Raw genomic sequence first — 27,340 nt, 5'->3', positions numbered from 1 at the left:
TGAGGTCAGAATGGTAGATATTGTCCGTGATCTTTAGGAAGCCTTTAGACAAGGTCCCTCGTGACAGGCTAATACAATAGATGAAGTCAAATGGGATTCGTGGTGAGCTGGTAAGATGGATACAGAACTGACTCTGTCAAAGAGACAGAGCAGTGGTGGAAGTGTTTTTTTTCTAACTGGAGATCTGTGATCATTGTTCTGCAAGGGTCAGTGCTGGGACCCCAATTGTTTGTTTTGTAAATAAGTGATTTGGAAAAGAATGTAGGTGACCTGATTAATAAGTTTGCAGATGACCCAAAGATTGTGGCTGTGGATTGAGAGGATTGCCAGAGGATACAGCAGGATATAGGTAGGCGGGAGACTTGGACTGAGAAATGCAGATGAGGTTTTATTTTAAGATTCCCTACAGTGCGGAAACAGGCCCTTCGGCCCAACTAGTCCACACCGACCCTCTGAAGAGTAACCCACCCAGACCCATTCCCCCTAACTAATGCACCTAACTCTACGGGCAATTTAGCATAACCAGTTCACTTAACCTGGACCATCTTTGGACCATGGGAGGAAACCAGTGCACCCGGAGAAAACCCACGCGGACACAGGGGAGTATGCAACACTGTGTGGAAAGGTATCCTCAATGACAGGACTTTGACTCCACAAGCACTGTGTGGTGGTCACTCCACTTAATACTGTCATGGACAAATATGTCTGTAACAGATTGTGTGAGTGCAAGTTTCAGTGGGTTTTTTCCTCTGTTCATTCTCTCCCCACCTGTTGTATTTGGCGGATGCATCCTTCAAGTCTGGGTTGTAGTGGTATTACTAAGCTACTGTTGACAATGGACATTGGAATCCTATATTGAGCATACATTTTGTACTAATGCTATCCTCCCTGCTGCTTCCTTGGGTGTTTAGCATGAGCGCTAATTCATCTACTGAGATTCTTTGCAGATTATAATAGGTAGGCGCTTTCCTTGTGTACCTGAGGTAGGACCTGGAAACAATGGTAAGTACTCAGAGGGCTACATCCTTATGACTGCATACCCTGTGTAAATGCATCTAGTCAGTTTGTATTGTCACTGGGGTAGGACATAACCAGATTAGTGTGGTTGACTTCTAGATTTAAAAAGGTCTGGCTGAAAAAGCTGATTTTTTTTCAACTTGGGGTATAAACCAGTTTAGATGGTAATGCAGAATAGGTGAGAACAAATTTGTTTTTTTTTCCACACTTCTCTCAATTTTACATTGACGTCAATGGAGAATGAAATTGGGTGGCGTGCTAAACTGGTTGCTGGGGTGCTGTTGCTTGTTTTGGTACTGCTGCCCAAGTAAGTTTATAGACTCGAAAGAGGAAGTTGGATGAGGATACAATGGTGGTCAGTCACGGTTCCTATACAGTGCCTACTGTCAGGGCTCAGATAGGGGAGATGGGCATTTTGTAATGGTATTGAAATGAGTGCTTTGAGGCAGAAAGAGGCAGGAAGACTGAAAAAGAAGAAAATTTCCTCTGTTTTGGCTGGTTCTTGATAAAAAATAAATTCCAAGGATAAGCACGTTTGGCTAAACAACTTTAATTCTTTTTGTGATTGATTTTTCAGTGTTAACCAAACTCGACCACAAAAATAGAATGCATTATGCCAACTTAGCCTGAGATTTATTTCTTTATGCTAGAGTCACTTGAAGGCCAGTGAACATGCTGCAGATGTTCCTATGGTGAATTTTGACTACCACCAGCAGGTGAAGGGTGGGAAGACAGACAGGCTTGTAACTGTGCTGAAACCCAAGGTGGAAAAGTTTCTGGATGAGTGTGGCTTCTTTAGCTGTGACTCCAGTGGAGTTCAGAGGTAAGCTACTCTATTGCTATTTCTATTCAATTTGGGTAAAGTCTTCGTGAGAAAATAATACAGCAATCTTATTTGAGCATGAATATTTTTTCCATAGGTGCCAGACTGGTACCATCAGAACCAACTGTCTTGATTGCCTTGACAGAACGAATAGTGTGCAAGCCTTCTTTGGGTTGGAGGTATGGTTTGAATTAAAATTATTTGTTCTGATATAAAATATCAAAAAAGCTGGAGTTGCCCTGGGCATGAAAGCTCTTTTTCAAACTAGTGTTGACACAACAGAAACAGTTTACAGTTGTTACACAGTACATATACATGTCAGTGTTTTGATGGTCTTGGGTTCTTTCACTGCTACATAAAGCATGCTGTTATTTGATCAGGTTTCTGCAAAAGAGAAGTTTCAACAATATTATTTGGAAAAGTTTACGTTTTTATGTTTGAATCTAGTCACTGATGGTGTGGACGTGTACATAAAATGTCATTACTAATCCTTACACAGCTTATATGTAATTTGAAACTTTGTGCAGGTGTCAGTCTGCAGATGCAAATCTCTTAACAATTATAGTTTGTAAAAAATTAATTCTGCAGTAGGTTAGTTGGATAAGTCTGTCATAAAATGTATTTATTTTAATATGCTGCAAATATGAGTGAGGAGCAAAATCATTTTTATATTCTTGAACTGATTTTTACATACAATCCCAAACAACTTGTACCTTTTATATTGGCTGCTTAGAATAATGAATCATTCTAATGTTCAGTGCTTAATTATAGAGTAGTAATTTGTAGTTCAACCTTTAACTGAATTTTGGTTACTTCCTCCACTTCTTTCCCACCCATACAGATGCTTTACAAGCAACTCGATGTTCTGGGACTAGCTGAGAAACAACAAATGGTCACAAGATTCCAAGAGGTCTTCCGTTCCATGTGGTCAATGTGTGGTGATTCGATCAGTAAAATCTACGCTGGAACTGGAGCACTGGAAGGAAAAGCTAAGGTACAGCACAGTTACATTGTGAGGGAATTTAATAAAATAAAGAATTGCTTGTACAACCAAGATTGCAGGTATGATAGGAGGGTACTGTCCGTCGTGATGAAATATTGTAGTTTAGGGAATAATGTATATTGATTTTACAAAGAGCCAGTGCAAAAATCTGAAATATGATTTGCATTGATATTAACATTCTCTAATCCGTATATATTCTGTTCCAAAAATGGGGTTTAGCGGGAATTTGCGAAGCATTTCCTTTTCATCCAGTGAAAGATGGGAATTTGGAACTCTTGGCTGAGGGGTTGAGGCAGAAACCCTCGGACATTTACAGATTTCTTGGACATGCAGTGAAATCTGTTATCTTCCTGGTTATGTATCAATGCTTGGCTTGGGCACAATGGCTAATTTGCCTGCCTGTGTGCTGTAAATTTTTATATACTGTCTTTTTCTAATATTGAAAATTTATTGTACAATATTATACATTTAAAAGATTTCCCTTAAAACAGAATCTTGAGTTTTGTCTGAAATAGATGCTGGGAGAATGTCCTAATGAGAGTCTAGAACTAGGGAGCACAGTTTCAGGATGATATGGACATTATGGACTGAGTTAAGAAATCTTATTTACTCAGATGTTAATTTTTGAAATTAACTATCTCGACGACATTGAATGCTTTGTTAATTGTTTTGGATGTTGAAATTGATAATCTATGGCATTCAAGGAATATGGGCATTTGGTGGGAAAATGGAATTAAGGTTTCATCAGATATGATCTTAAAACCTGCTTGGCAATTTAGTTAGGGACTATTTGGCCTACCCCTTTTGCTACTTCTTGTATTCTTTTGTCTTCATTTAGATGCAAGATACTATCCTCGTCCTTGACCGTTTTTAACTGCACTGAGTAACAAAAGCGATAACTATGTAGGTTATTCAGTAATATTGATCTACTTTTCTTTCCCTGCTTTCTCTGGGTGTTTTCCTAATGGTGAGTTACATATGTTAATAGCCTAATAGAAAATTGATCTATTTTAACATGCACTTCTATAATGAATTTTTACATCGAAGTACTTCATGCTCTGAAGTACAGAAAATGTTTCGATAACATCAATGCTGGGTATATGAGTGAAGCTGTGAAGTTAATTAATTTTAATTGTTCACAGTAATGTAATTGCCTTTCTTCTATAGGGTGGAAAGTTGAAGGATGGAGCACGCTCAGTTACCAGAACCATTCAGAATAATTTCTTTGACAGCTCCAAGCAAGAGGCTATTGACATCTTGCTACTTGGTAATACTTTGAACAGTGACTTGGCAGATAAAGCTCGAGCTCTCTTAACAACAAGCACATTGCATGGTAAGAATATGTTTGGTTCTATAAAAGGGTAGAGTGAATATCAAATTACTTCAATTAGTTTGCCTTGCATGATAGTTAACTTGTAACCTTATGAGTAATGAAAGGTGCAACCAATCTTGAAAGTTGGTTTAAGTCTTCAAAGGAGATTTTAAGTTGTCATTTGTTAGGGAAATTATGGAAAATTTATAATTAACTTTTAAGAAATATAGGAAGTGAAATTTAACATGCACATTGTGGTGATGTACGCCAAATACTTGTTTCTGAAAAGAAATTGTGATTGCAAATATGTTTGTTTGGCTGAGATTCTAGAAGCATAGATCATGTGGATCTTTAGAAGTGGGTTGGCAATTAAATACATCTTTAACTGTCAGACAATATGACTATATGGAAAAGATCATCCTGTTGTTCTAGTGGGAGGCTCTTTACTGATCAAAGGCATAGATGTCTGATGAAGGCAAATTCCTGGGTCTGTCTTGATTTTAAATGTTATTATCAATATAACATTTGTTTGCAAAATGTCCGTAGAAGAGAAGTTATGCTGTTCCTTGTTATTTCATAAGCTGTTGTTTTATTACTTTTGTGCATATTTCAAATTATGAGAATAATCCTCCAGTTAAACCTTTAAGATCCTGCATAAAAGGTCTTCAAGGGCTTATGAGGAGGGGTTGGCCTTGTGATGTTATCGATAGACTCTTAATCCAGACACCCAGGTAATGTTCTCGGGATTCTGTTTTGAATCCCACCATGGCAGATGAAGTTTGAATTTTAAAAAAAGTCTGGAATTAAGAGTGTAATGACCATGAAACCTTTGTCGATTGTCAGGAAAAACCCATTTGGTTCACTAATGTCCTTTTAGGGAAGGAACTGCTGGCTTTACTTGGTCTGGTTTACATGTGACTCCAGATCCACAGCAATGTGGTTGACTCATAACTGGCCTCTAGACAATTAAAGTTGGGCAATAAATGCCTACCTAGCCAGTGATACCCATATCTTGTGAACGAATTTTGAAAAAGGTGACTTCTGCTCAAAGTATTTTTTTTCCATTTTCAAATTGTAGTTGCTAAGTCCCTGATCTAATTTTGAACTAGCATGGCAAGGCACACCTCTTTTTTTTTCATTTTAGGACTTTAAGTGGTTGCTGTTTTGAGCATGAGTAAGAAAATAGAGCTTAACTCTGGACTCCATGAAGTCACAGGGCATCAGATCAAACATTGGCAACGAAACATGGTGATTAATACCTATCACCAGCTCTCCTCCGATGATGAATGTGTACTGCTCCATGTTGAACACTAGGAGTAAACACTGAGTGGCAAGGGCATATCTTGGGTGGGGACTTGAGTGACCATCTGACAGTGGCTGGGAGGCACCACTACTGACTGAGCTGGTTGAGCTAGATGCTGTACTGTCTGGAGCAAGTGGTGAAGGATCCAACAACAGGAGAAAATGCATCTAGTGACCACCATGCACTGGTGAAGATGAATTTCACCTTTCAAGTTGAGAATATTCTCCACCTTGTGTAGATTACCACTGAGTTAATGGGGCAGACTTTGCACAACTCCAAAGCTGGGCATCTATGAGGTGCCATGGGCTGTCAGAATTATATTTTGGTAACAATCTGTGAACTGCTAGCCAGTCATATCAGGCATTTTACCATGCCCACTCCGCCAGGATGTCAACCCTGGTTAAATGAGGAGTGCAGGAAGGCTCGCAAGAGCAGTAGCAGGGATAAGTAAAAATAAAGTGTCAAACAGCAGGGAAAACCACAAGCAACCAGCAATAGACAGGGCCAGGCCGTCCTACGTCAAACTGATCAGACCTAAGCTCTGTCGTCTTTCCACCTCTCGGTGAATGGTTAATCAAACTAATATGGGATGGAGACTGCAAAGCATACAGCAGAGAAATTGAGGAAAAGATCAAAGTGTCAAGCAACTGATGCGACGTATTAGACAAACTTAGATGGCTGTTAAGTCTGTAATCCCCTAGAATGGTGATGCAGGTTTTGATTGATTTAGTATGTAAATCCCAAAATTTACTGCCCCAAGATAACTTGAGATCTTATCAGTATATAATAAAAAGTGACATTTCAGCTCAGAATATGCATTAAAGGTGTGACGTTAGAGTCTATCTTGTCTCAACCTAGAGTCAGACTGTTACTTCCAAAGTAGGAATTTTAAAATGTCACATGGACTGACTGCCTATGATTGTGCCTTTTGAACAAAATAGAATGTATCTGCAAATACAAATCCTGCCCCATTTGATAACTGATGAAGGAGCAGCCCTCCAAAAGCTTGTATTTTCAAATAAACCTGCTGGACTGTAACTTGGTGTTGAGACTTCTGACATTTTCAACTATGGGAGAGCCCAACTTATCTATGTAAAAGACAAGGCTAAAGCATTTCTATCCAAGCGGATGATCCATTAATCACTTCCTGAGGTTCTTGGTATCATGGATGCCAGCGTACAACCAATTCAGTTCACTCCAAGTGATGTCCAGTGTCTTAAGTGGATAATGCAAAGGCTATGCACTCTGATTTCATTCTGGTAGTACTTTGAAGACGTGCCTCCAAATTGGCTGTGCCCCTAACTAAGTTGTTCAGTACAACTGCAACACTGGTTTCTCCCTGACTCAAAATTGCACAGGTGTGTCCTATACACAAAGTGCCAGATTGTTTTTTTGTCTCATTAGCCTACACTGCATTGTCAGCAGGGATAGTCAACAGTGGTATCAGGCAGAACTTGCAAATGAATAACCTGCTCACTGCTTAGTTTTGGGTTTGGGCTCTGTTAGGGCCATCTGGCTCCATATCTCACCACAGTCTTGATTTAGACTGAATTCCAGAAGTGAGGTGACTGTGACTGCCTTTGAAATTTGACAGATTATGGCATCAGTGCATCCCAGCAAATCTGGAATCACTGGAAAATCATGGAAAACTTTCCATTAGTTGCAATCATTACTATGGGAAATGATTGTGGCTGTTGGAGGTCAATCATTTCAGGCCATTCAGAGTTTCTTGGGAAATGTCCTTGTAGCCATCTGTAACTGCTTCATTGAACTTCCATTATAATTACTTCTCAATGTTCACCATTTGCCAAAAAACTCAGATACTGAACTAGGCAGTATCCATATGGAGCAAGACTTGGGCACACCCAAGCTTGGCCTGGCATGTGGCAAGAAATATTTGTCAAATGTGCTCTTACTGTGGGGTAGGCTTCTTTCAGGCCTGAAATATCAATGATATTTCTGTAATTCACCAAGAATTTTACTCCATTTGAGTTGTTTTGAGTTTTGATAATTTTGGAAGACCAAACCTTTGTAACATAGTTTGAATCTGGTATCACTTTCAAGTAGGGCAGAATTAACAAGAGAGCGTCAAGAGCTATTTTACATACTCCACAAATTGTCGTTAATAAGCATTCTCATAAATTTGCAAAAATAACTCTCTCTTTTCATAACAGTTTGAGCAGGTGCTTACTTTTCCTAAGACATTGTAACCTTGAGTCATGACATTAAAGATAACTGTTTTGGCATATACTTCAAGCCAGATGGAGATTTCTGACCCTTGGATTCCCATTGCTACTTTTGACATACTTTTATAGTATACTCATTGAGAAATGGAAATGTTTCAAATAGAGCTGAAAAAAGCAAACCAGTGCAAATTATACTGTAGGTATGATTTTTCCTAAAATGGAGTTTAATTACACATTAAGATATCAGTTTAGAAAATTTGAGGACTTTGTGAAATTACTGAATTTTGGTTTGAGAGACTGAGTCTGTTCATTGGAGCAGACAAGGTTGAGATTTGTTGGGTGTTAAAAATTGAAAATTTGAGCAAAACTGAAAAATATTTGATTCCGGGCATGAAGTATTAGGTTTTGTACACCTTGCTGATTAGGATATGGTCTACTTCACATAGCGATAAGAGCGTAACTTTTAAGACATCATGTATATCTATTTGAAAAAGGAAAACTTAATGAGGAAGCCAAGACAGGTTGTGATGACATTGCTGACATTCATTCTTTGAAAGACCAAATAGTTTCCTTGTCATACATGCAAAAGTGAGAATAATTCCATTTATGTAACACGTTTTCACATCTTCAAGATGTTCCAGTGTGCTTCATTTGAAAAGTACTTACTTGGCTTTTCAGTCACTTCAGTAGTGTAGGAAGTATAGCAAGCAATTCACAAACTGTGAGGTTCAACAAACAGTTGTTTGATGTTGATCAGATTATCTGTTCTTATGTTCGTTGAAGGATAAATATTAGCCACGATACCAGATAACACTCCTCTTTCTTGAATAATGTATGAGGTGTTTTACATCTGCCAGACATGACAGAAGAGGCTTTAAATCAAGGCCTCTTAAGGGAAGTCTTCTGCTCTTTTAGAAACATCATAAACTAGGAGCAGGCTATTTTGCCCTTTTGAGTCTGCTCTGTCATTCTTGTATGATCATTGTTAATCCTCTATCACAATGCCCTATTCTCACATCGAGAACAATGCTCCTCAGCGTTCTACACTGAGCTCAGCATTTTATTTAGGTCTCAGAAATGGGATTAGAGCTCATGATTTTCTGACTCCGATGAATGTGTTGCCCACTAAATCATAACTGGCTATGGGTTAAGTCCCTTTCAGGAATTATTTTAAAAAGCCTTGCAGCGAGTGACTGGGGATTTGCCTTGTGTGCAATTTCCAAGAGGAAACAATCCAACTGTCTCTTCCAAGGATTGAATATGTATTTGTATTTTTTTTTTAAAAAAAAGGTCAGATTTCTGGAAATTCAAAGTACAATTGTAGAACTGGATTTCCATGAACTCTGTTTAACCTCCACCATTTTGATTTGGCAAATTGTTGCTGAATCTTTAAATTCTTCCACAATGAAAACCTGATGTTGGAAATTAGCTACATTGTATTCCTTTATTAAAAGGAGGACTGCCAAGAACTGCCATTTAATAACAAAGAAGGTTAAAAATTTTGAGTTACTTTTTATGATTTGGTACCAGATTGGCTAACTTGACAGCTGTATGATTTGAGTCAAGGTTGTTGGCTCAAGCCCCACTGTGTGCACAATCCAAGTTGGCTAACCTTTTGTACGGTTTTGAGAGTCAGAGCTGTTGATCCAGGGCACTGCCAGACTGTCCCCAATAGATTTAAAAGTCAACACAATACGATTTATTCATTTCTTGTTTGTTGAGACTTGAGTGCAATTTGGTTAACATTTTCTGAAGTAGCAACAGCGACTGCATTTCACAAAAAAGTAATCATTTCCTGCTTTTAAAACAAAAATTGGGATGGCCTAAAGACAGATGAGACTGTATATAGACTGTATACATGTGTATGTTGTCGTGCAGTAAGGACAGAAGTGTGAAATTGCTGATACTTTACACTGCAAATAGAATTATTAATTCTGGGGTTTGAATTTATTTTACCTGTGCTGGTAACAGATTTTCATTTGTCTGGGCTTTAGTTTTAATTTGGATGATTCATTGTCCACTGTTTGTATTGAAGGAACAGTTCAGATTGCATCAAAAAAAAATGTTGGCATTTACAACAAAAACATGTTCAACTTATTCAATGTTTTTCTTAAAAAAAAAAGTTATTTTGACGTGATTATGAAGCAGTAGCAAATATCTAACTGTTAAATCATCCTGTTCAGTGCCACATATTTGGAAATTTCAAAAAGCACAAATTGTAACAAGAAAACTTTGCTTGGTTTGCATTAGAGTTGTGAAGGAGAAGTCAGTAAGAACTCCAATTCTTAATTGCTATATGGGGATTCCTGCTGAATCTTTGATCAATACGTGTGGAATTTATGTGCTCAGCTGTGATGACTTTCCCCCTTCAATTAATCTGCTCCAACTCTCACAGAAATCAATCTGATCTAGGCACTTCCATGGCGCTGTTAGTGAGGGATTTGATCCAGACTAAATTAAAGCATGGTAATCAAAGTTACGAATGAACATTTGAATTAGGAGATTACCCATTTGGCCCCTCAAATTTGCTCAGCTATTTAATAAAATGATGGTTGAATTGATAGCTTCATAAGACCATAAGACATAGGAAAGGAAGTAAGGCCATTCGGCCCATCGAGTCCACTCCGCCATTCAATCATGGCTGATGGGCACTTCAACTCCACTTACCCGCATTCTCCCCGGAGCCCTTAATTCCCCAAGACAACAAGAATCTATCAATCTCTGCCTTGAAGACATTTAGCGTCCCGGCCTCCACTGCACTCTGCGGCAATGAATTCCACAGGCCCACCACTCTCTGGCTGAAGAAATGTCTCCGCATTTCTGTTCTGAATTTACCCCCTCTAATTCTAAGGCTGTGTCCATGTGTCCTAGTCTCCTTACCTAACGGAAACAATTTCCTAGCATCCACCCTTTCCAAGCCATGTATTATCTTGTACATCTCTATTAAGTCTCCCCTTAATCTTCTAAACTCCAATGAATACAATTCCAGGATGCTCTGCCATTCCTCATATGTTAGACCTACCATTCCAGGGATCATCCGTGTGAATCTCCGCTGGACACGTTCCGGTGCCAGTATGTCCTTCCTGAGGTGTGGGGACCAAAACTGGACACAGTACTCCAAATGGGGCCTAAGCAGAGCTTTATAAAGTCTCAGTAGCACAACGGTGCTTTTATATTCCAACCCTCTTGAGATAAGTGACAAAATTGCATTTGCTTTCTTAATCACAGACTCATCCTGCATGTTGTCCTTTAGAGAATCCTCGACTAGCACTCCCAGATCCCTTTGTACTTTGGCTTTATGAATTTTCTCACCATTTAGAAAGTAGTCTGTGCTTTTATTCTTTTTGCCAAAGTGCAAGACCTCGCATTTGTTCACGTTGAATTCCATCAGCCATTTCCTGGACCACTCTCCCAAACTGTCTAGATCCTTCTGCAGCCTCCCCACTTCCTCAGTACTACCTGCCTGTCCACCTAACTTCGTATCATCTGCAAACTTTGCTAGAATTTCCCCAGTCCCATCATCCAGATCATTAATATATAATGCAAACAGCTGTGGCCCCAACACTGAACCCTGCGGGACACCGCTAGTCACCGGCTGCCATTCTGAAAAAGAACCTTTTATCTCAACTCTCTGCCTTCTGTCAGACAGCCAATCCTCAATCCATCCCAGTAGCTCACCTCGAACACCATGGGCCCTCACCTTGCTCAGCAGCCTCCCGTGTGGCACCTTATCAAAGGCCTTTTGGAAGTCTAGTTCAACCACATCCACTGGGTTTCCCCGGTCTAACCTACTTGTCACCTCTTCAAAGAATACCAATAGGTTTGTCAGGCATGACCTCCCCTTACTAAATCCATGTTGACTTGTTCTAATCAGACTCTGCTCTTCCAAGAATTTAGAAACCTCATCCTTAATGATGGATTCTAGAATTTTATCAACAACCGAGGTTAGGCTAATTGGCCTATAATTTTCCATCTTTTGTCCTGATCCTTTCTTGAACAATGGGGTTACAACAGCGATCTTCCAATCATCCGGGACTTTCCGTGACTCCAGTGACTCTTGAAAGATCTCAACCAATGCCTCCGCTATTTCCTCAGCCACCTCTCTCTGAACTCGAGGATGTATCCCATCGGGGCCAGGAGATTTAAAGTTGACATGTGAGGAACGGCTGAGGATCCTGGGATTGTATTCATTGGAGTTTAGAAGATTAAGGGGAGATCTAATAGAAACTTACAAGATAATACATGGCTTGGAAAGAGTGGACGCTAGGAAATTGTTTCCATTAGGCGAGGAGACTAGGACCTGTGGACACAGCCTTAGAATTAGAGGGGGTAAATTCAGAACAGAAATGCGGAGACATTTCTTCAGCCAGAGAGTGGTGGGCTTGTGGAATTCATTGCCGTGGAGTGCAATGGAAGCCGGGACGCTAAATGTCTTCAAGGCAGAGATTGATAAGTTCTTGATGTCACAACGAATTAAGGGCTATGGGGAGAATGCGGGTAAATGGAGTTGAAATGCCCATCAGCCATGATTGAATGACGGAGTGGACTCGATGGGCCAAATGGCCTTACTTCCACTCCTATGTCTTATGGTCTTATGGTTTTGGTTGTCAGGATAAGAGTTACTTCCCAAGAATTCCAATGTCAGACTTTATCTTGTAGCTACCAGATTTCGATGTTTGGCTCCATTATGTTTTTGCTCAGTCGTAACCCTATGATTTTAATATAGTAGTTTCAGCTTTAGCAATGCTGTTGAATGTCAATGAGCGAGAGTGGTTAGATGTTGAAGAGTAATAGTTATTTGGGTGAGTTAGTGGAGGTTACCCAGAATTTAGTGGACTTCTTAGAAAAATGCTGAAGTCTTCAGGAATCTAGGGAGCAGAGAACGCTGGTGAGCAGTATGAGAAGGAAAACCCCCTGACCTGTTGGAACTTGTAAGAATTTTGACTATAAAGGGATTTGATTGATCCTCCAGCCTTTGGTCAGACCATTTCATCTCTTCAGTTTGTGCCAGATGAATATTTGGGCTTGTAGTACATAGGTACTGGAGTTTTATGAAAAGGATTTAGCAAATAAATTGCATTCATTTTTTTATTGTGCAACTCAAAAATTTAAAATTATTTTAACTTTCATTTCTAGCTCTACCTGAAATCTACATGTTAGGCTGAACTGTTTTTTTGAATAATAAGTTGTATTCCTGTTGTCTTGGTCTTATACTTGTATTTGTATTGGAATCGAATATATCTCGGTGCAAATTATTTGTGAAAATTCTGCAAGGTATTCTGCTGAATATATAGATGCTCAATGTCTCCCTAATTCTGAGCAACCATAATAGCCAAGGAATATGATTGACATTCAAAAACTAGCCAAAATTTCCTAATATTAGGATTGTGCAAATAAATCAATTTCTAATGTGTGAAGACTGAAGAATTTTCTCTGAATACAGTTACAGTTAACTCAATTTCACAAACATTATAAAATAAATTCCTACAGATTAGTGAGATGGAAATAAGTTGCACCATATTATCAAATGGCATTTTTCGGTATAACTTTTTTTGTGTTGCATGATGAGATTTCTTTTTACTTATGAAAGACCTTCCTATGCTTAATTGTGTTTAATGCCTTTTCTTCTTCTCCTCTTGCTGTGGTTGCAGTTCCAGAATTGACACTTCAATCAGGTACAGTGCTTTGCCTAAAACCTTCTGAAGTAACAGCAAATCTGTCACGCTTTTTGTCTTTTATTGATTGCTTAGCAGTTTCAAAAAAATCAAATCATTAATTAAGAACTTATAGATCTGTATAGGTGAGTCATTAGTTTTAAGTAAAACATGTTTGTTTTTCAAAATGAATAGAAAAAATTGTTAACTTTGGTCATTACCTAATGATATAGCATAGCAGTAGATATTGAGTTGAAATAATTGTTCTCATTCAGACTAAACTTAAGTCATTTAAATGTGAATGGATTGCATTTACAGTATAATATCGGTGTCAGTGTACTGCTGAAAATTGGTATCCAGTAAGTTTATACCTCCAGATACAAACCTCAACAGTTCCTTGAGAAATGAGCATCTTCACCACATTTCTATATTTATTGTCCATAAATTCTTGCAATAATTTATTACAGTATTTCTCCTGAGACAGGTTTGTGTCCATCCTTCAAAAGTAACTTCCATGTAGATGTATATTTGTGTAGAATCGTGTTTTTTTTTCCCCATTCCCACCCTGTAAATCTTGTTTTATGATCTGACTCAATAGATAATTATGCAAACTGCAAAAGTTATCCCTACTAGCAAAAATCATAGGGATGACCTATCTATTGCTGTTGTATGGAATGAAACTGTAGGAATTCTTGGTCTTGCAATTCAGAAGTATTTATGGGCATGAGGGAGGAAAGGGCTACCGTGTGAACTGGGAAAGAGGTGAAAAGAGGGAGGAGAAAGTGACAATGTGTACAGCAAAGAGCAGGCGAAGAATGCCAGTGAGAACCAGAAGGATGATGTGGTGGCTCATTGATTAGCATGCTACCTCTTAGCACAAGGGCACCCAGGTTTGATTCCATCCTTGGGAAACTCGTGCCTGCATGCGTTTCCTCCCACAGTCCAAAGATGTGAAGGTTGGGTGGATGTGGGGGCAATGTAGAGCTATAGGGATCAGGTGGAAGGGAGGGGTGGGTCTGGGGGGGATGATCTTAAGAGGGTCAGTTTGGACTCTGGTCGAATGGCCTGCTTCCACAGTAGGGATTCTAAGTAAAGATTTGCTGCCATGAAGTGGTACTAAGAGGTGCAGAGAATTGGCAGCATACGTTTAGGGAAAGGGTGTAAAAGAATACAACTGTGAACTGACAGATAAAATGAACAGGCTTTGTGAACTGTGGATGGATGTAGGAATTCCAAATAATATAATGATTGAAGGTACCAGGAATGTTCAAATACCTTACAATTTATCTGAAGAAAGAGTGGATGCTTATTAATTCTTCTTCACATGACAGCAGTGTGACTTTAAAGGGGACAGTGAACTAGAACTTGAGGTTACAATTTGTAATGTCTCCGGTATGGAATTTAACTGCAGATCAGGGCCCAGGCATTGTATGAGACTGTAACTGCTAAGCCTCACCTAGGCCCTGAACACTCCCTTGGGGTTTGAGGTAGCAGGGATTGCTGGAGGAAAGGACTAGGAGAGTACTATGGTTAGTGGCAATGCTGGGTAAGTCTCTGAACTCAAAGGTTTCATGTACATTGGACTGCAAACGGACATCATCTTTCACAAAGGTGTGCAGGTTAGGTGGATTGCCCATGCTAAATTGCCCCTAGTGTCCAGAGGTTGTCAGCTAGGTGGGTTAGTCATGGGAAATGCAGAGTTCCAGAGATCGGGTAGGTGATGGGTCTGGGTGGGATGCTCTTCAGCGGGTTGATGTAGACTCAATGGGCCAAATGGCTTGCTTCCACAATAGGATTTTATGGCTGTTTGGTCAACAGTAAAAATGGGGCGCACTGGGTTCTTTTGGAAGTCAGATCTTCAGATCTAATGGAGAATCATACGGCCTTTCTCCCAGTGTCCACTAATTTGATTAAATTCCACCCAAGTAAAGGCATGCTAAGTGGCTACCTCCTGTTCCATTTTTGAAATCCCATTGGCTGCTTTAGAGGTTATTTTATTTTGGCCTGAGTTTTGCAGTTGTCAGGACTTTGAAATTATCAGTATTCACTTTCATTATTCCTTTGAAACTTCAGTATCTGATGCCTAGACATATAGTTATGAGAATTTAGAGTCATGGAGAAGTATAGCATGGAAACAGACCCTTTAGTCTAACTCATTCCTGCTGGCCAGATATCCTAACCTAATCTAGTCCTATTTGCCAGCACTTGGCCTATATACCTCCTAAATCCTTCCTATTTATATACTCATCCAGATGCCTTTTAAATGCTGCAATTGTACCAGCCTCCTCCACTTCCTTTAGCAGATCATTCAATACACACACCATCCTCTGTGTGAAAAAGTTGCCCCTTCGGTCCCTTTTTATATCTTCCCCCTCACCCTAAACCTATGCTATTTACCTTGTCTATTTATCCTATCCATGGCCCTCATGATTTTATAAACCTCTATAAGGTTACCCCACAGTCTCTGATTCTCCAGGGAAAACAGCCCCAGCCTATTCAGCCTTGCCCTACAGCTCAAATCCTCCAACCCTGGCAACATTCTTGTAAATCTTTTCTAAACCCTGTCAAGTTTCACAACATCCTTCTGATAGGATGGCGACCAGAATTGCGCACAATATTCCAAGAGTGGCCTCACCCACATCCTGTGCAGCCGCAACATGACCTCCCAACTCTGATACTCAGTGCTCTGACCAACAAGTGAAAACTTACCAAATGCCTTCTTTAATTCTAAACGTGGTTGTTGGGGAGGCCATATCCCTCTACAGAACCACTAATTTTCTGTGAACAAATCAACCTCTGAACAACTTCTGTGCCCCTGATAAATGTATTTTAAAAGTCTGGAGTGTTATTACCTCCATTCTATGATATTTAAAAAATCCATACGTAATTTAATTTTTATTCTTTTTGGGTATTGCGGTTGCATCTCATGTGCCTGTCCCCATCTTTATTTTGCTATTTATACTCCATGACTAAAGTGAAGAATAATCCATAATTTGTACTTTGTCTGAAAATTCTTCTCTTGCCTACTTGGTGGTGTTGTGCCAGAGATATCTCACAGCTGGAGCCAAATTAAATTGACATCATAATACAGGACATTGATACCACTGAACCTAGTAGATTTTTGTTCAATGTCGTGTTGATCTCTATCCCTTTGCCATTAGCTACAAACCTGAGCTATATTCTCAACTTTCACCCTCATTCTGTTACCAGAGAATACCTTACTTATTCTTGAAAAGTAAGATTAGATATGTTCTGCATTACATGGCCAGAAGCTAGACTATATACACTAAAACTTGTGCTTGAAGGAAAACTGTACATTATTATTTTACAGCTTCGCCTCGAGTCTTACATGGGATGTGTGAAAACTACCATAAATATACAAAACCAAAACGTATCCGAGTCTGTGTTGGAACCTGGAATGTAAATGGTGGAAAGCAATTTCGTAGCATTGCTTTCAAGAATCAAACTCTTAATGACTGGCTGTTGGATGCATCAAAAAAGGCAAACATTCCAGAGTTTCAAGGTAAGATCTTGTCTTGCATGGCCTGGAATTTGTGGTAGTCTGGATAATAAAGCAATTTGATGATCCTCATTACTGTATGATAGCATGTTCTGGTGTCCTTATGCAGTTAAATGCTGAAAACTGCAGTCAGTGATGTCTGGTTCATTCATCAGTGGTCCTGTTAGTCTTTCTGGATGGAAGAATTTAGAAATTAATTCATTGTGAACATCAACTATTCTCACCAGAATAAGCCATGATGAAAGCAAGTTGTTAATTAATATTTAAATCTTGAATCTATGCAGAGATGTTCTATATAACAGAAATTCAATTACAGTATTTTAAGTTGTCTATTCAACTTTAGCTTAGTTTTTCTTTCCCTCCAGCTTTTGGTTACTTATTGATTTTAAACACCGAGGCTTAACTAATCAATCATAATAAGCATAGATCAGCCAACAGAGACATGTAATGGAACACAAAATAATTACTGTTGGAATATTGCGTGGAATTCTGGTCTCCTTCCTATCTGAAAGATGTTATGAAACTTGAAAGGGTTCATAAAGATTTACAAGGATGTTGACAGGGTTGGAGGATTTGAGCTATAGGGAGAGGCTGAACAGGCTAGGGCTGTTTTCCCTGGAGCATCAGAGGTTGAGGGGTGACCTTATACAGGTTTACAAAATCATGAGGGGCATGGATAGGATAAATAGACAGTCTTATCCCTGGGGTGGGGGAGTCCATAACTAGAGGGCATAGGTTACGGGTGAGGGGGGGGAAGATATAAAAGAGACCTAAGGGGCACCCTTTTCACACGGAGGGTGGTATGTGAATGGAATGAGCTGCCAGAGGAAGTGATGGAGGATGGTACAACTGCAAGATTTAAGAGGCATTTGGATGGGTATATGAATAGGGAGGGTTTGGAGGGATATGGGCCGGGTGCTGGCAGGTGGGACTAGATTGGGTTGGGGCATCTGGTCGGTATGAACTGTCTGTTTCCATGCTGTACTTGTCTATGACTCTGACTCTAACTATTGAGCACTGCACAAGTTTTGTTCATGCAGGAGTAACCTGAATTTGTAAAGGTATATCGATACAAATGTACTGCTTTGTAAAATTCCTTCCTGACCTCCTGTCCCTACCTTTGTAATGTCCTTCAGCTGCATAATGTTCTGAGCTAGTTGTGATCCTCTAATTCTGATTATCTGACCATCTCAGATTTTACATGTTCCAAAAAAATGATACTACATCCTTTACTTTCTGGTCCAAAGGTCTGGAATTTCCACCCTAATCCCGTTGCCTTTCAATCTTGTTTTCATACTTCGAGACACTTTAAACCTACTTCTGAACAAACGTTTGGTAATCCGCCCTAATAACTCTTTTGTGGCTTAGTATTACGTTTTCGTAGAATAGCTAGGAATGGAAGTAGGCCACTCAATCCCTCAAACCCCTTCCAATATTCAATAAGATATTTGCAAATCTGTTTGCTTCACATTCCTTCTTGCCCTCATCACCTCTTAGTCCTTTACTTGTCAATGATTTCTCTACCTCTTTTAACAAACAACTTACTTTCACCACTTTTGAGGAAGAGCATTCTAAAGACTTAATGCTCTATGAGAAAAATGTTTATCCTCCTCCCTTTCTTAAATGGGGAAACCTTTATTTCTAAATAGTGACTGCAAATTCTTTTCTTCCACAAAGGGGATATCCATCCTGCTAAGACCTTTCTGGATCTTGTATGATTCAGTTAAGTTACCTCTTACTTTTTTAAATTCCCAGTTGGTAGAAGTCTAGGCTGTTTAATTTTTCTTAAGGTAACCACTTCCAGGAATTAGTCTAGTAAACTTCCTCTGACCTGGCTCCAATGCATTTATATCCATCCTTAAATAAGGAAGCTAATGTACTATTGGGTGGGGTATCAGCAGTGTCTTGTATAACAGAAATGTAGCCACCCTACTTTTGTATTCAATTCCCTTCATGACAAATAATAGCATGCACTTAGCTTTTCTAGTTACTTGTTGTACCTGCTAACTAAATTTTTGTGATTCGTGCATGAAGGATTCTAGGTGTCTCTGCATCTCCAGAGCCCTGCAATTTCTCACCATTTAAAAAAAAAATTTTTATTCTTTCTGCCAATGCAGTTGATTCTGATTTAATGTGTAGTTCAGTTCCAATGTGAATCCCCGTTTTAAGAAAATCACGTAATAGCAATACCATTTAAAGTAATGGGGTTGGAATTGTGTTATAACCAATACAGGCTAAGAAAGTTCGCATTCTACAAATAACTGTCTAAATTCTTCAATCTCGTTAACGTCAGTTCGTTGAAGACACGTGTTCTCACAGAACCGACTGGACACTTTCCTATTTTCCCACATCATGCTCCGTTTGACAGATCTTTGCCCATTCACTTAACTGATAATATCTTTTTGCAGTCTCCATATATCCTTTTCACAACTTCCTTTCCTAACTGTCTTTGTTACCAGCACATTTGGCAACCATACCTTCCATTCCTTTGTCCAAGTTACTTAGATAAATTGTAAATGGTTGTGATTCCTGTATCAATTGCTGTATACGCCATTGGTTACATCTTATGGGTTTGAAAATGACCTATTTATGCCTACTCTCTGCTTCGTAATAGCCAACCAATCTTCTGCCCATAATGAACTTTAATTTTCCACAGTAATCTTTAAGTCCAGTACATCCACTGATTCCTTTTTAGCATGTGTTACCTTCACAAAGAACTCCATTAGACTGATTAATCATGATTCCCTTTCACAAAACCATGTCCTCTGCCTGATTATCCAAACTTATCCAAGTGCCCTGCTATAACTTCTATAATAACAGCTTCTAATCTTCATTTTAATGTGTGTTAATCTAAATGGCCTGTAGTTGCTGCTTTCTATCTCCCTTTTTGAATAAAGGAATTACATTCACTAATTTCCAATCCAGTGGTACCACCTTCAAATCGAGAGTTTTAGGAACATAAAAACCAATATGCTGATGGTGTCTGTCCAGCTATTTCTTTTTTAAGACAAAAGACAAAGTTAATCAGATGCGGGAACTTGTCAGCCCGCACCTCCCAGCAATCACTCAGTACCATTTCTACGGTGACTTGTAATTTTCTTGTGTTCATCCCTTCCTCCCATTTTGCTTAAATCCTATTTCTGGAATGCAACTTCTATCCTGTACAATGAAAAATGATGTATGTTACAACACAAGAAGGTAACTTGGCTCTTCAAATTCATGCAGGATCTCTGCGTTATTTACCTGCTCTCACTTGTATGCCTTTTCCTCGTAGCCCGACAGGATTTTTTTCTCTTCAGCTGTTTATCCAGTTCCCTTTTAACAACCATAATCTAATCTGCCTCACCTACTTCCTCAGACAATTGCTTTCAGGATTCTAATTATTCATTGTAAATGTTCTACTTTCATTCTTCTGCCACTGACCCTAGATCTGTCCTCCATGTTTTCAAAGTCACCAGCAAGTACAGTTCCTTTGCAGCTGACTACAAAATTTGGGCCTGTATTTATTTTATTAGCTTCATTTGTGCAAAGAATGATAAATTGTCCAATGTTCATATCGTGTATTGTTGCTATTGTGGCAAATGTATTGAGAAGCCCATTAGTATTTTTTTTTTACTTGCCATAGTATCGTGATCATCCCCTCCTTTTTGGAGCAATAGGGATAAGCAAACAAATGCACCTTTACCAGCATTGTCCACATCTCAGGGGATGTTCATTTTTAAATCTCTCTATAACCCCATTCCTCCTCATCTCTTTAGCCTCCTCTAGCACCAGGCCCCCAAGCCCAAACTCTCTTGTTGACTCAGCCTATTTTGCAGTCACTCCCAGACTTGGTGGCTGTGCTGTTAGCTACCAGGTCCCCATTTTGGAACTCCCCTTGAACTTCTCCACCTCTTTTAAGGCTCCTTAAAACCTGCCTCCTTTGCAAGGCCATTGTTCACCTTTTCAAATCAAGCCTTTAGGTTTAGCATTTTTTAATCCCATACCTATGTTAAATATTGAGACATTTTATTTGTTGAAAGCTCCCTGTAGCTAAATTACTGCAGCATCCTCCTTTTATGCTGTACTATTTTGGTTTCAGAGACCAAGTCACGCATTTTGTTCTTTCCTCTAGTTTGGTTTCGTATACTCATTGTGTATTTTTATTTATCGCCTAATACGTGCCCCTTTTGTTTTTGTTTTTCCAAAAGTCTTTTTCACATTTTTTTTGCTTTGAACATTTGTGGCACTTCTTTCTTTCTTGTTCTGATACCTTGTTTATTTAACTTTTGTTGCCTTTGAGTCTCCTAGATTAGAGTCATAGTCATAGAGATCTGCACCGATCAAAAATAAGCTTCAAATTATTCTGATTAAATTTCCCAGCACTCAGCCCATAGCCTTGTTTACCTTGGCATCTCAAATATACATTTAAATGCTCTTTAAATGTTAGAAGGGCTTCTGCCTTTATTGCCGTTAAGGCAGTGAGTTCCAGATCCTGCCACCCTTTGAGTTGGGGAAAGCAATTTCCCTCATCCCGTCTAAACCTCCTGACCCTTACCTTAAATCTGTGTCCCCTGTCATTAATCCCTCCACCAAGGTGAAAGGGGTTACTCTCTGTATCCACTACTTATGCCCCTCATAATATTATATATCTCAGTCTCCTCTGCTCCAAGAAAAGCAGTCCCAATGTATTCAACCTCTCTTCATAACTAAAACTGGACAGTAAGGTCACAATTTTTTTCTTGTGCAACTTTAATCCATTCACCCAGAACCTAAGTTTTCTACTCTGGGTTTATGATGATTTACTATATGCAGCCTTTAAAATAGGTACTTCCTTAAATTCCTCAACAACTTAATTGTCTGCTGTCTTCATCTGAAATTGAAACTACATAAACTAATGGTTTGTTTAAGCTTATGTCTTGATTTATTGCTGCTGTTTTCTAAAACCTATCTGCCATGTGTCAATTACCAAACCCGTGGAGGTTTTCACTAGCCTGGATTATTTGTATGTGCCACTTCCCTCTTTCCTGAGTATTAACCAATTTTCTTTCTTATTTCTTATTCCAGACAAGAGTGGCAAATCTGTGGACATTTTTGCTATTGGATTTGAGGAAATGGTTGAGCTCAATGCAGGAAATATTGTAAGTGCAAGGTACGTAGTAATGTATGTTTCTATTATTGGTAATTCTAATGAAGAAATAAAGTGAATGACAATCTATGCATTACCATTTAGGATCAATTTTGTATAATGTGGTTGCAAACATAAGACAAGTGATTGTACTTTGAAATTTGGGTTTCTTTAAACATGAAGTGTACTTGTTCATGGGAGAAGAATGATTTATTGTGTTAAATTACATTTAATGATGTTAACAATATTATTAACACATGGGTTTCTTTTTGACCCTAATATCATAATGCAATAATCTGAGCTGAAGTTTTTATTACATTCCAATATTGATTCTTTTGCATAACTGCTGATTCACTTCACTTCAAATATGTCAATTTAAATCTAAGGAGGTGTTTTAGGTCTAATCTTATTGATCAAGGAAATAAATTCTGCAATCTTAAAAAAAAATTGAAATATGTTGCAATTCTTGCAGTGAATTTACTTTGCTAGTGTGAAACACTTAGCTGGATCTTAAATTCCCTGCCAGTGGGTTTGAAGGCAAGCAAAGTGGGCACCACATCTACTGCCTGCCACTTGACCATTCCTCCCCTACCTTTATACACAGGAAGGTGAAGGTGTTGGGCAGCCGATCCACTCTTCGATCAATTAAGCCATGTGTACATAAGGCCAATATCATATATTGAGTGTTAAATACAGTGTTAGGACCACAGTCCATGGTGAATAATTGAATAATTATTTGCAAAAGCAGATACTGCAAATGCTAGAAATCTGAAATAAGGCTGAAAATACTAGGTTCGTCAGGTTTGCATGTAGATTGGAAAATCTCAATTTTTGTTTCAGATCCATGGCCTTCATCAGATTTGCATGTAATTGAAATTGGAACTTGGTTAAATATCATTTATCATAGGTTTTTATCTTTAGAGAAATGTTTGAAAATATGAGTAATGTTCTTGCTTTTCAATGTGGCTCATCAGATATTACCTAGTAATGTCCAAAACATTCCATTTCTTAGACTGGAGTGAAATGAGATCTCTCATTTTGCAGCAACTGTAATTTGTTCCCCAATCTAACAGATATAAGCATTATACATGTACTAGTATACTCTGATTCTTATTATGTATAACTGTTTGATAGCACTACTAATCAGAAGCTGTGGGCAGCTGAGATACAGAAGAGTATCTCCAGGGATTGCAAGTATGTTCTTTTAGCTTCTGAACAGCTCGTGGGTGTCTGCTTGTTCGTTTTTATCCGACCACAGCATGCACCATACATCAGGTTAGTCTGTTTTGTAACATGTGATAAGTCAAAATTTGTTTTTAGCTGTATTTCCACTACAAGAAAAAAAACAACATTGCAATATTATTTTAACAGTTCAGTAACTTGTGCAAATGTATTGTTTGAATCAAAACGCTTCACTCTGAGGCATTCAACCATCCTTTCAGGATGACATTGATTCAGTTGTACATCAAGCTAGAGAGATACTGCCCTGTGGGCAATTAAGTTTTATAATCTTGTTTTTAAAAAAAAAATCATTGAGTTGAACTGCTGTTTACATTTGGTAAAACAACTGGTACATATCTATCGCTTTAATGCTGCTCTTTGAACCTTCTCAACTCTGGGTATTTTCAATAGTTGCTATTTTTAATTGGCATCTGAGTTTGGGTTTTGTCCAAATACTATGTGGTACCTACTAGTTATAATTAAAAGTAAATTTGTTCTACAAAAGAATGGTAATTCAGTTGGTTAGACATTAATTGAGATGTCTTTTATCTGTGAACTTGTTTTCAAATTCAGCTCATATCTTAATGGGAGTCATAATCTAGTTCTATAGTTTGGCTTGAAATCGATAGTTATTTAGTGAGGTTGCTGTGCTAAATGCAAAATTGTACATGAGCAGTGATCCTTGATTGAGGCTGAGAAAACAAATGGAACTTTATCCTCTAGTAAACTGCTGTCCCTTGAGGTAATCCCTGTTTATTAACTTAATTCTCATTTGAAAAACATCTTATTCTTTAGTAATGATGTTTATCCCTTTAAGCACAAAATTGACTAAAAATAGTAATGAAAGATATATATGTTGGGTAAGTTTGCTTAAAAGGTAATTATTGACTTATTAAAACACTTTGTTAAATGTTCTCTTTTGCTAATTAGATTTATGGAATTTGATTTCAGGGATGTAGCAGTTGACACTGTTAAAACTGGAATGGGAGGAGCCACTGGTAACAAAGGGGCAGTTGCTGTTCGTATGGTGTTCCATAGTACCAGTCTTTGCTTTGTTTGTGCACATTTTGCTGCTGGCCAATCACAAGTCAAAGAAAGGAATGAAGATTACATTGAAATAGCTCGCAAACTGAGTTTTCCAATGGTATGATCAACATCAAAGGATGAATATTTTAATTCTAGTTTTGTGTTGAAATACAAGAATTAAGGAGGCCTTAATAGTCCCTAAGTAACTTTTTTATTTTTTTGGCACAAAGCACAAGTATTTATATTTAAAGATAAAGGTATGGATTAGTAGTATGTTTGTGGAATAAATTTCATTCAAAAATATACTTGCAATGATAGCTCCTTTCAGAGCCTTAGCATGTCCTAAAGCTCTAACCATTGAAGGACTTTTGACATCTTGTAGGAAACATTTTTTTTCTGTTTAATTCATGGGATGTAGGTGTCACTGGCTTTGCCAGCATTGTTGACAATTTGAGAACAGCAAGCTCTCAAACAGCAATATAATTTTAACAAGAAATTTATTTTATGTTGAATGAGATTTCACATTATAGGAAGGATGTGGAAGCTTTGGAAAGGTCTGATGAAGGGCTTTTGCCTGAAACGTCGATTTTGCTGCTCCTCGGATGCTGCCTGAACTGCTGTGCTCTTCCAGCACCACTAATCCAAAGATTTTGGAAAGGGTTCAGTGGAGATTTACTAGGATGTTGCCTGATTTGGAGGGAAGGTCTTATGAGGCAAGGCTGAGGGACTTGAGGCTGTTTTTCTTCAAAAGAAGGTTGAGAAGTGACTTGATTGAGACATAAGATAATCAGAGGGTTAGATAGGGTGGACAGTGGGAGCCTTTTTTCTCAGATGGTGATGACTAGCACAAAGGAACATAGCATTTAAATTGAACAGTGATAGATATAGATAGAAGTAGTTTCTTTCCTCAGAGTAGTAAGGGCGTGGAATGCACTGCCTGCAACAGTAGTAGACTCGCCAGTTTTAAGGGCAATTAAATGGTCATTGGATAAACATATGGGTGAAAATGGAATAATGTAAGATAGATTTGGTTTCACAGGTTAGCGCAACATTGAGGGCTGAAGGGCCTGTACTGCGGTGTAATGTTCTTTTAATGGAATTTCAGCATTCATTCTTTTTCAAGAGAGCTGGACTGAGGAGATTCAAGTAACTTTTATCTATGAATGGGATTGGCTTCACTTTTTTTTGAGGGAAAGTTTATCACTTATTGCCTTATGAAGTTATGCACTATGCATTAAAATGCTTTTATCAGTCTAGACAAATCTTGTTTCTAAACAATTGGAGTACTCTGACTCATAATGTTCTGGGATCAAGTGTCATTCTAGCGCTTTACAGAAATCAAGCCTGCAATTGCTGCACTGTTGATAAGTACCGTATTTTGGTTGAGACATAAACTGGCCCCATCTGCTTACTCTGAAGAATGTAAAAGAACACAAGATGCTATTTTGAAGAAAAACAGAAGGAGACTGATCCCTGGTATTCTGGCCAAAGTTTATTACTCAGTGAATGTTATAAAATCAAATTATCTGGTCATTATGCTGCTGTTTGAGAGTTTCCAGTGCACAAATTAAGTGCCATGTTTGCTAAATTACAACCATGACTGCATTTCAAAAATAAGCACAGTAAAATACATTGAAACACCTGGTGACATAATCTGTACAAATGTAATTTTTTTGAAGATATATTTCATTTCTTTGTGATCTTTATTTTACTCAATTACATTGCCAAATTTGAGCCAAAATGACTCCTATAAAGCAAGTTTAAAATTAATTGCAAACATATTATAATGTGTACTACATTATTGTGGCAAAGTCATGGTGTCCCTCCTTCTGGGTCAGAAGGACCAGGTTCAAAGCCCAACAGCCCCAGGTGTTTCTCATAACATACCTGAATAAGTTGATTAAATATATCAGCAATAATGTGTTGATGTAATCTTTTAAACTGAAACATGTGCCAAAGTTTTCCAGTTGTGAAATCACGTGAAGGCAAGTTAATTAAATAGAATGGGAGTGGCCCAGAGCTCTACTGCCATCCTCCCTCTGTCTGAATTAAGTTCTGTACATAAGGGTGCAAACTCGATGAAAGTGGTCAGTCAAAGGTCACTTAAGGACCTATTCCCACCTGAGCTAAATTATCTCCTCAAAGCAGGACGAGAGTTTGCTCACCTGACTGGAAACCAGTGCAAGTTGGCCACAGTTGTGGAGGGTGACCTTTTGATCTGCACTAATTTGTGGAGGGTGCATATTGGTCAGTGACAGTCATCATCTGCCTCCCTTGCATTCTCCCAAACCCATAAACACACTCCTCACAAAATACCTCGCTGAGATTTTGTCTTTGAGATGGTTTTGTGTCCTCCCCGGTAGTGGCTACTGGTTTCAGTGGAATTGCTGAATATGAAAACTGTTGACCCTTGCAGGTGGAACTCACTTGATCTGGGTCCTAATTCCAATTGAAAATCTATTGTGGACTAATTGGGTGCCTGATTGCTAGAGGTTTTGAGCTTTTGAAGCCTAACCACACAAGGCCTTCTCTACACAAATTTTGCTTTTGAGCTTAGTCCAAAGATTCTACTCAAAGTTTTATGCTGTGACGCAAATTCATCGACGGAGGTTTGCTGTATCAACTATTAAGCTTAAAATGTGTTGCTGGAAAAGCACAGCGCTTTTCCAGCAACACATTTTCAGCTCTGATCTCCAGCATCTGATTTCATCTCCAGTATCTGCAGTCCTCACTTTCTCCTGTATCAACTATTGAGCCAACCAGTGTCCCAATTGTCCGTTAGATGCAGAATTACGGGGCACCTCCTTCATAGTTTGTTCACATTAAAATTGAAAGATGGAAAATTACAGGGGTCATCTATCTAAAGTACATTCCTGCTCTCAATAGCTCTGGGTAATGATTGCTGACTATGACGAATCAGTGTGTTATATTGGACTCCTGATCTTGAGGCACAATGAGGGAGATTTAACAAAACCTGCCTTTTAGTAAAGACAAAAAATTGGTTCAAGATTATAGCCAGTGAAATAAGCAAATGGACTTAAAGCAAAAGCTTCAATAATTAAAGAAAACCAGGGCAGGTTTTTCCAACAATGCCAAAGTGGGAGAATTGTAAACTATTAAAAACACAGGTTATTTTGACAGAAAATAACTTTTTAACTTAAAAATTTA

At 38.5% G+C, this 27,340-nt stretch overlaps 1 protein-coding gene across 10 annotated transcripts in view; it reads left to right on the top strand.

Annotated features, from left to right (window-relative positions):
* synj1 (synaptojanin 1) overlaps nucleotides 1-27,340 on the top strand; it is a 99,687-nt gene that overhangs the window by 35,434 nt on the left and 36,913 nt on the right. For 6 of the 10 annotated variants that reach the window (XM_072585507.1, XM_072585506.1, XM_072585501.1 and 3 more), the window contains exons 9-17: nucleotides 1,668-1,840; nucleotides 1,938-2,019; nucleotides 2,682-2,834; nucleotides 4,011-4,176; nucleotides 13,296-13,319; nucleotides 16,630-16,821; nucleotides 21,865-21,949; nucleotides 23,060-23,200; nucleotides 24,098-24,290. In XM_072585507.1, coding sequence (XP_072441608.1) covers nucleotides 1,668-1,840; nucleotides 1,938-2,019; nucleotides 2,682-2,834; nucleotides 4,011-4,176; nucleotides 13,296-13,319; nucleotides 16,630-16,821; nucleotides 21,865-21,949; nucleotides 23,060-23,200; nucleotides 24,098-24,290 — 1,209 coding nt within the window. The remainder of the gene's footprint in view (nucleotides 1-1,667; nucleotides 1,841-1,937; nucleotides 2,020-2,681; nucleotides 2,835-4,010; nucleotides 4,177-13,295; nucleotides 13,320-16,629; nucleotides 16,822-21,864; nucleotides 21,950-23,059; nucleotides 23,201-24,097; nucleotides 24,291-27,340) is intronic. The other 4 variants (XM_072585511.1, XM_072585504.1, XM_072585503.1 and 1 more) reach the window with 3 other exon arrangements.

Source organism: Chiloscyllium punctatum, chromosome 15 (genome assembly GCF_047496795.1).
Source record: "Chiloscyllium punctatum isolate Juve2018m chromosome 15, sChiPun1.3, whole genome shotgun sequence".
Classification (NCBI taxonomy): domain Eukaryota; kingdom Metazoa; phylum Chordata; class Chondrichthyes; order Orectolobiformes; family Hemiscylliidae; genus Chiloscyllium; species Chiloscyllium punctatum.
The sequence above is the reverse complement of the archived record's forward strand: the minus strand, read 5'-3'. Positions and strand labels throughout refer to the sequence as shown.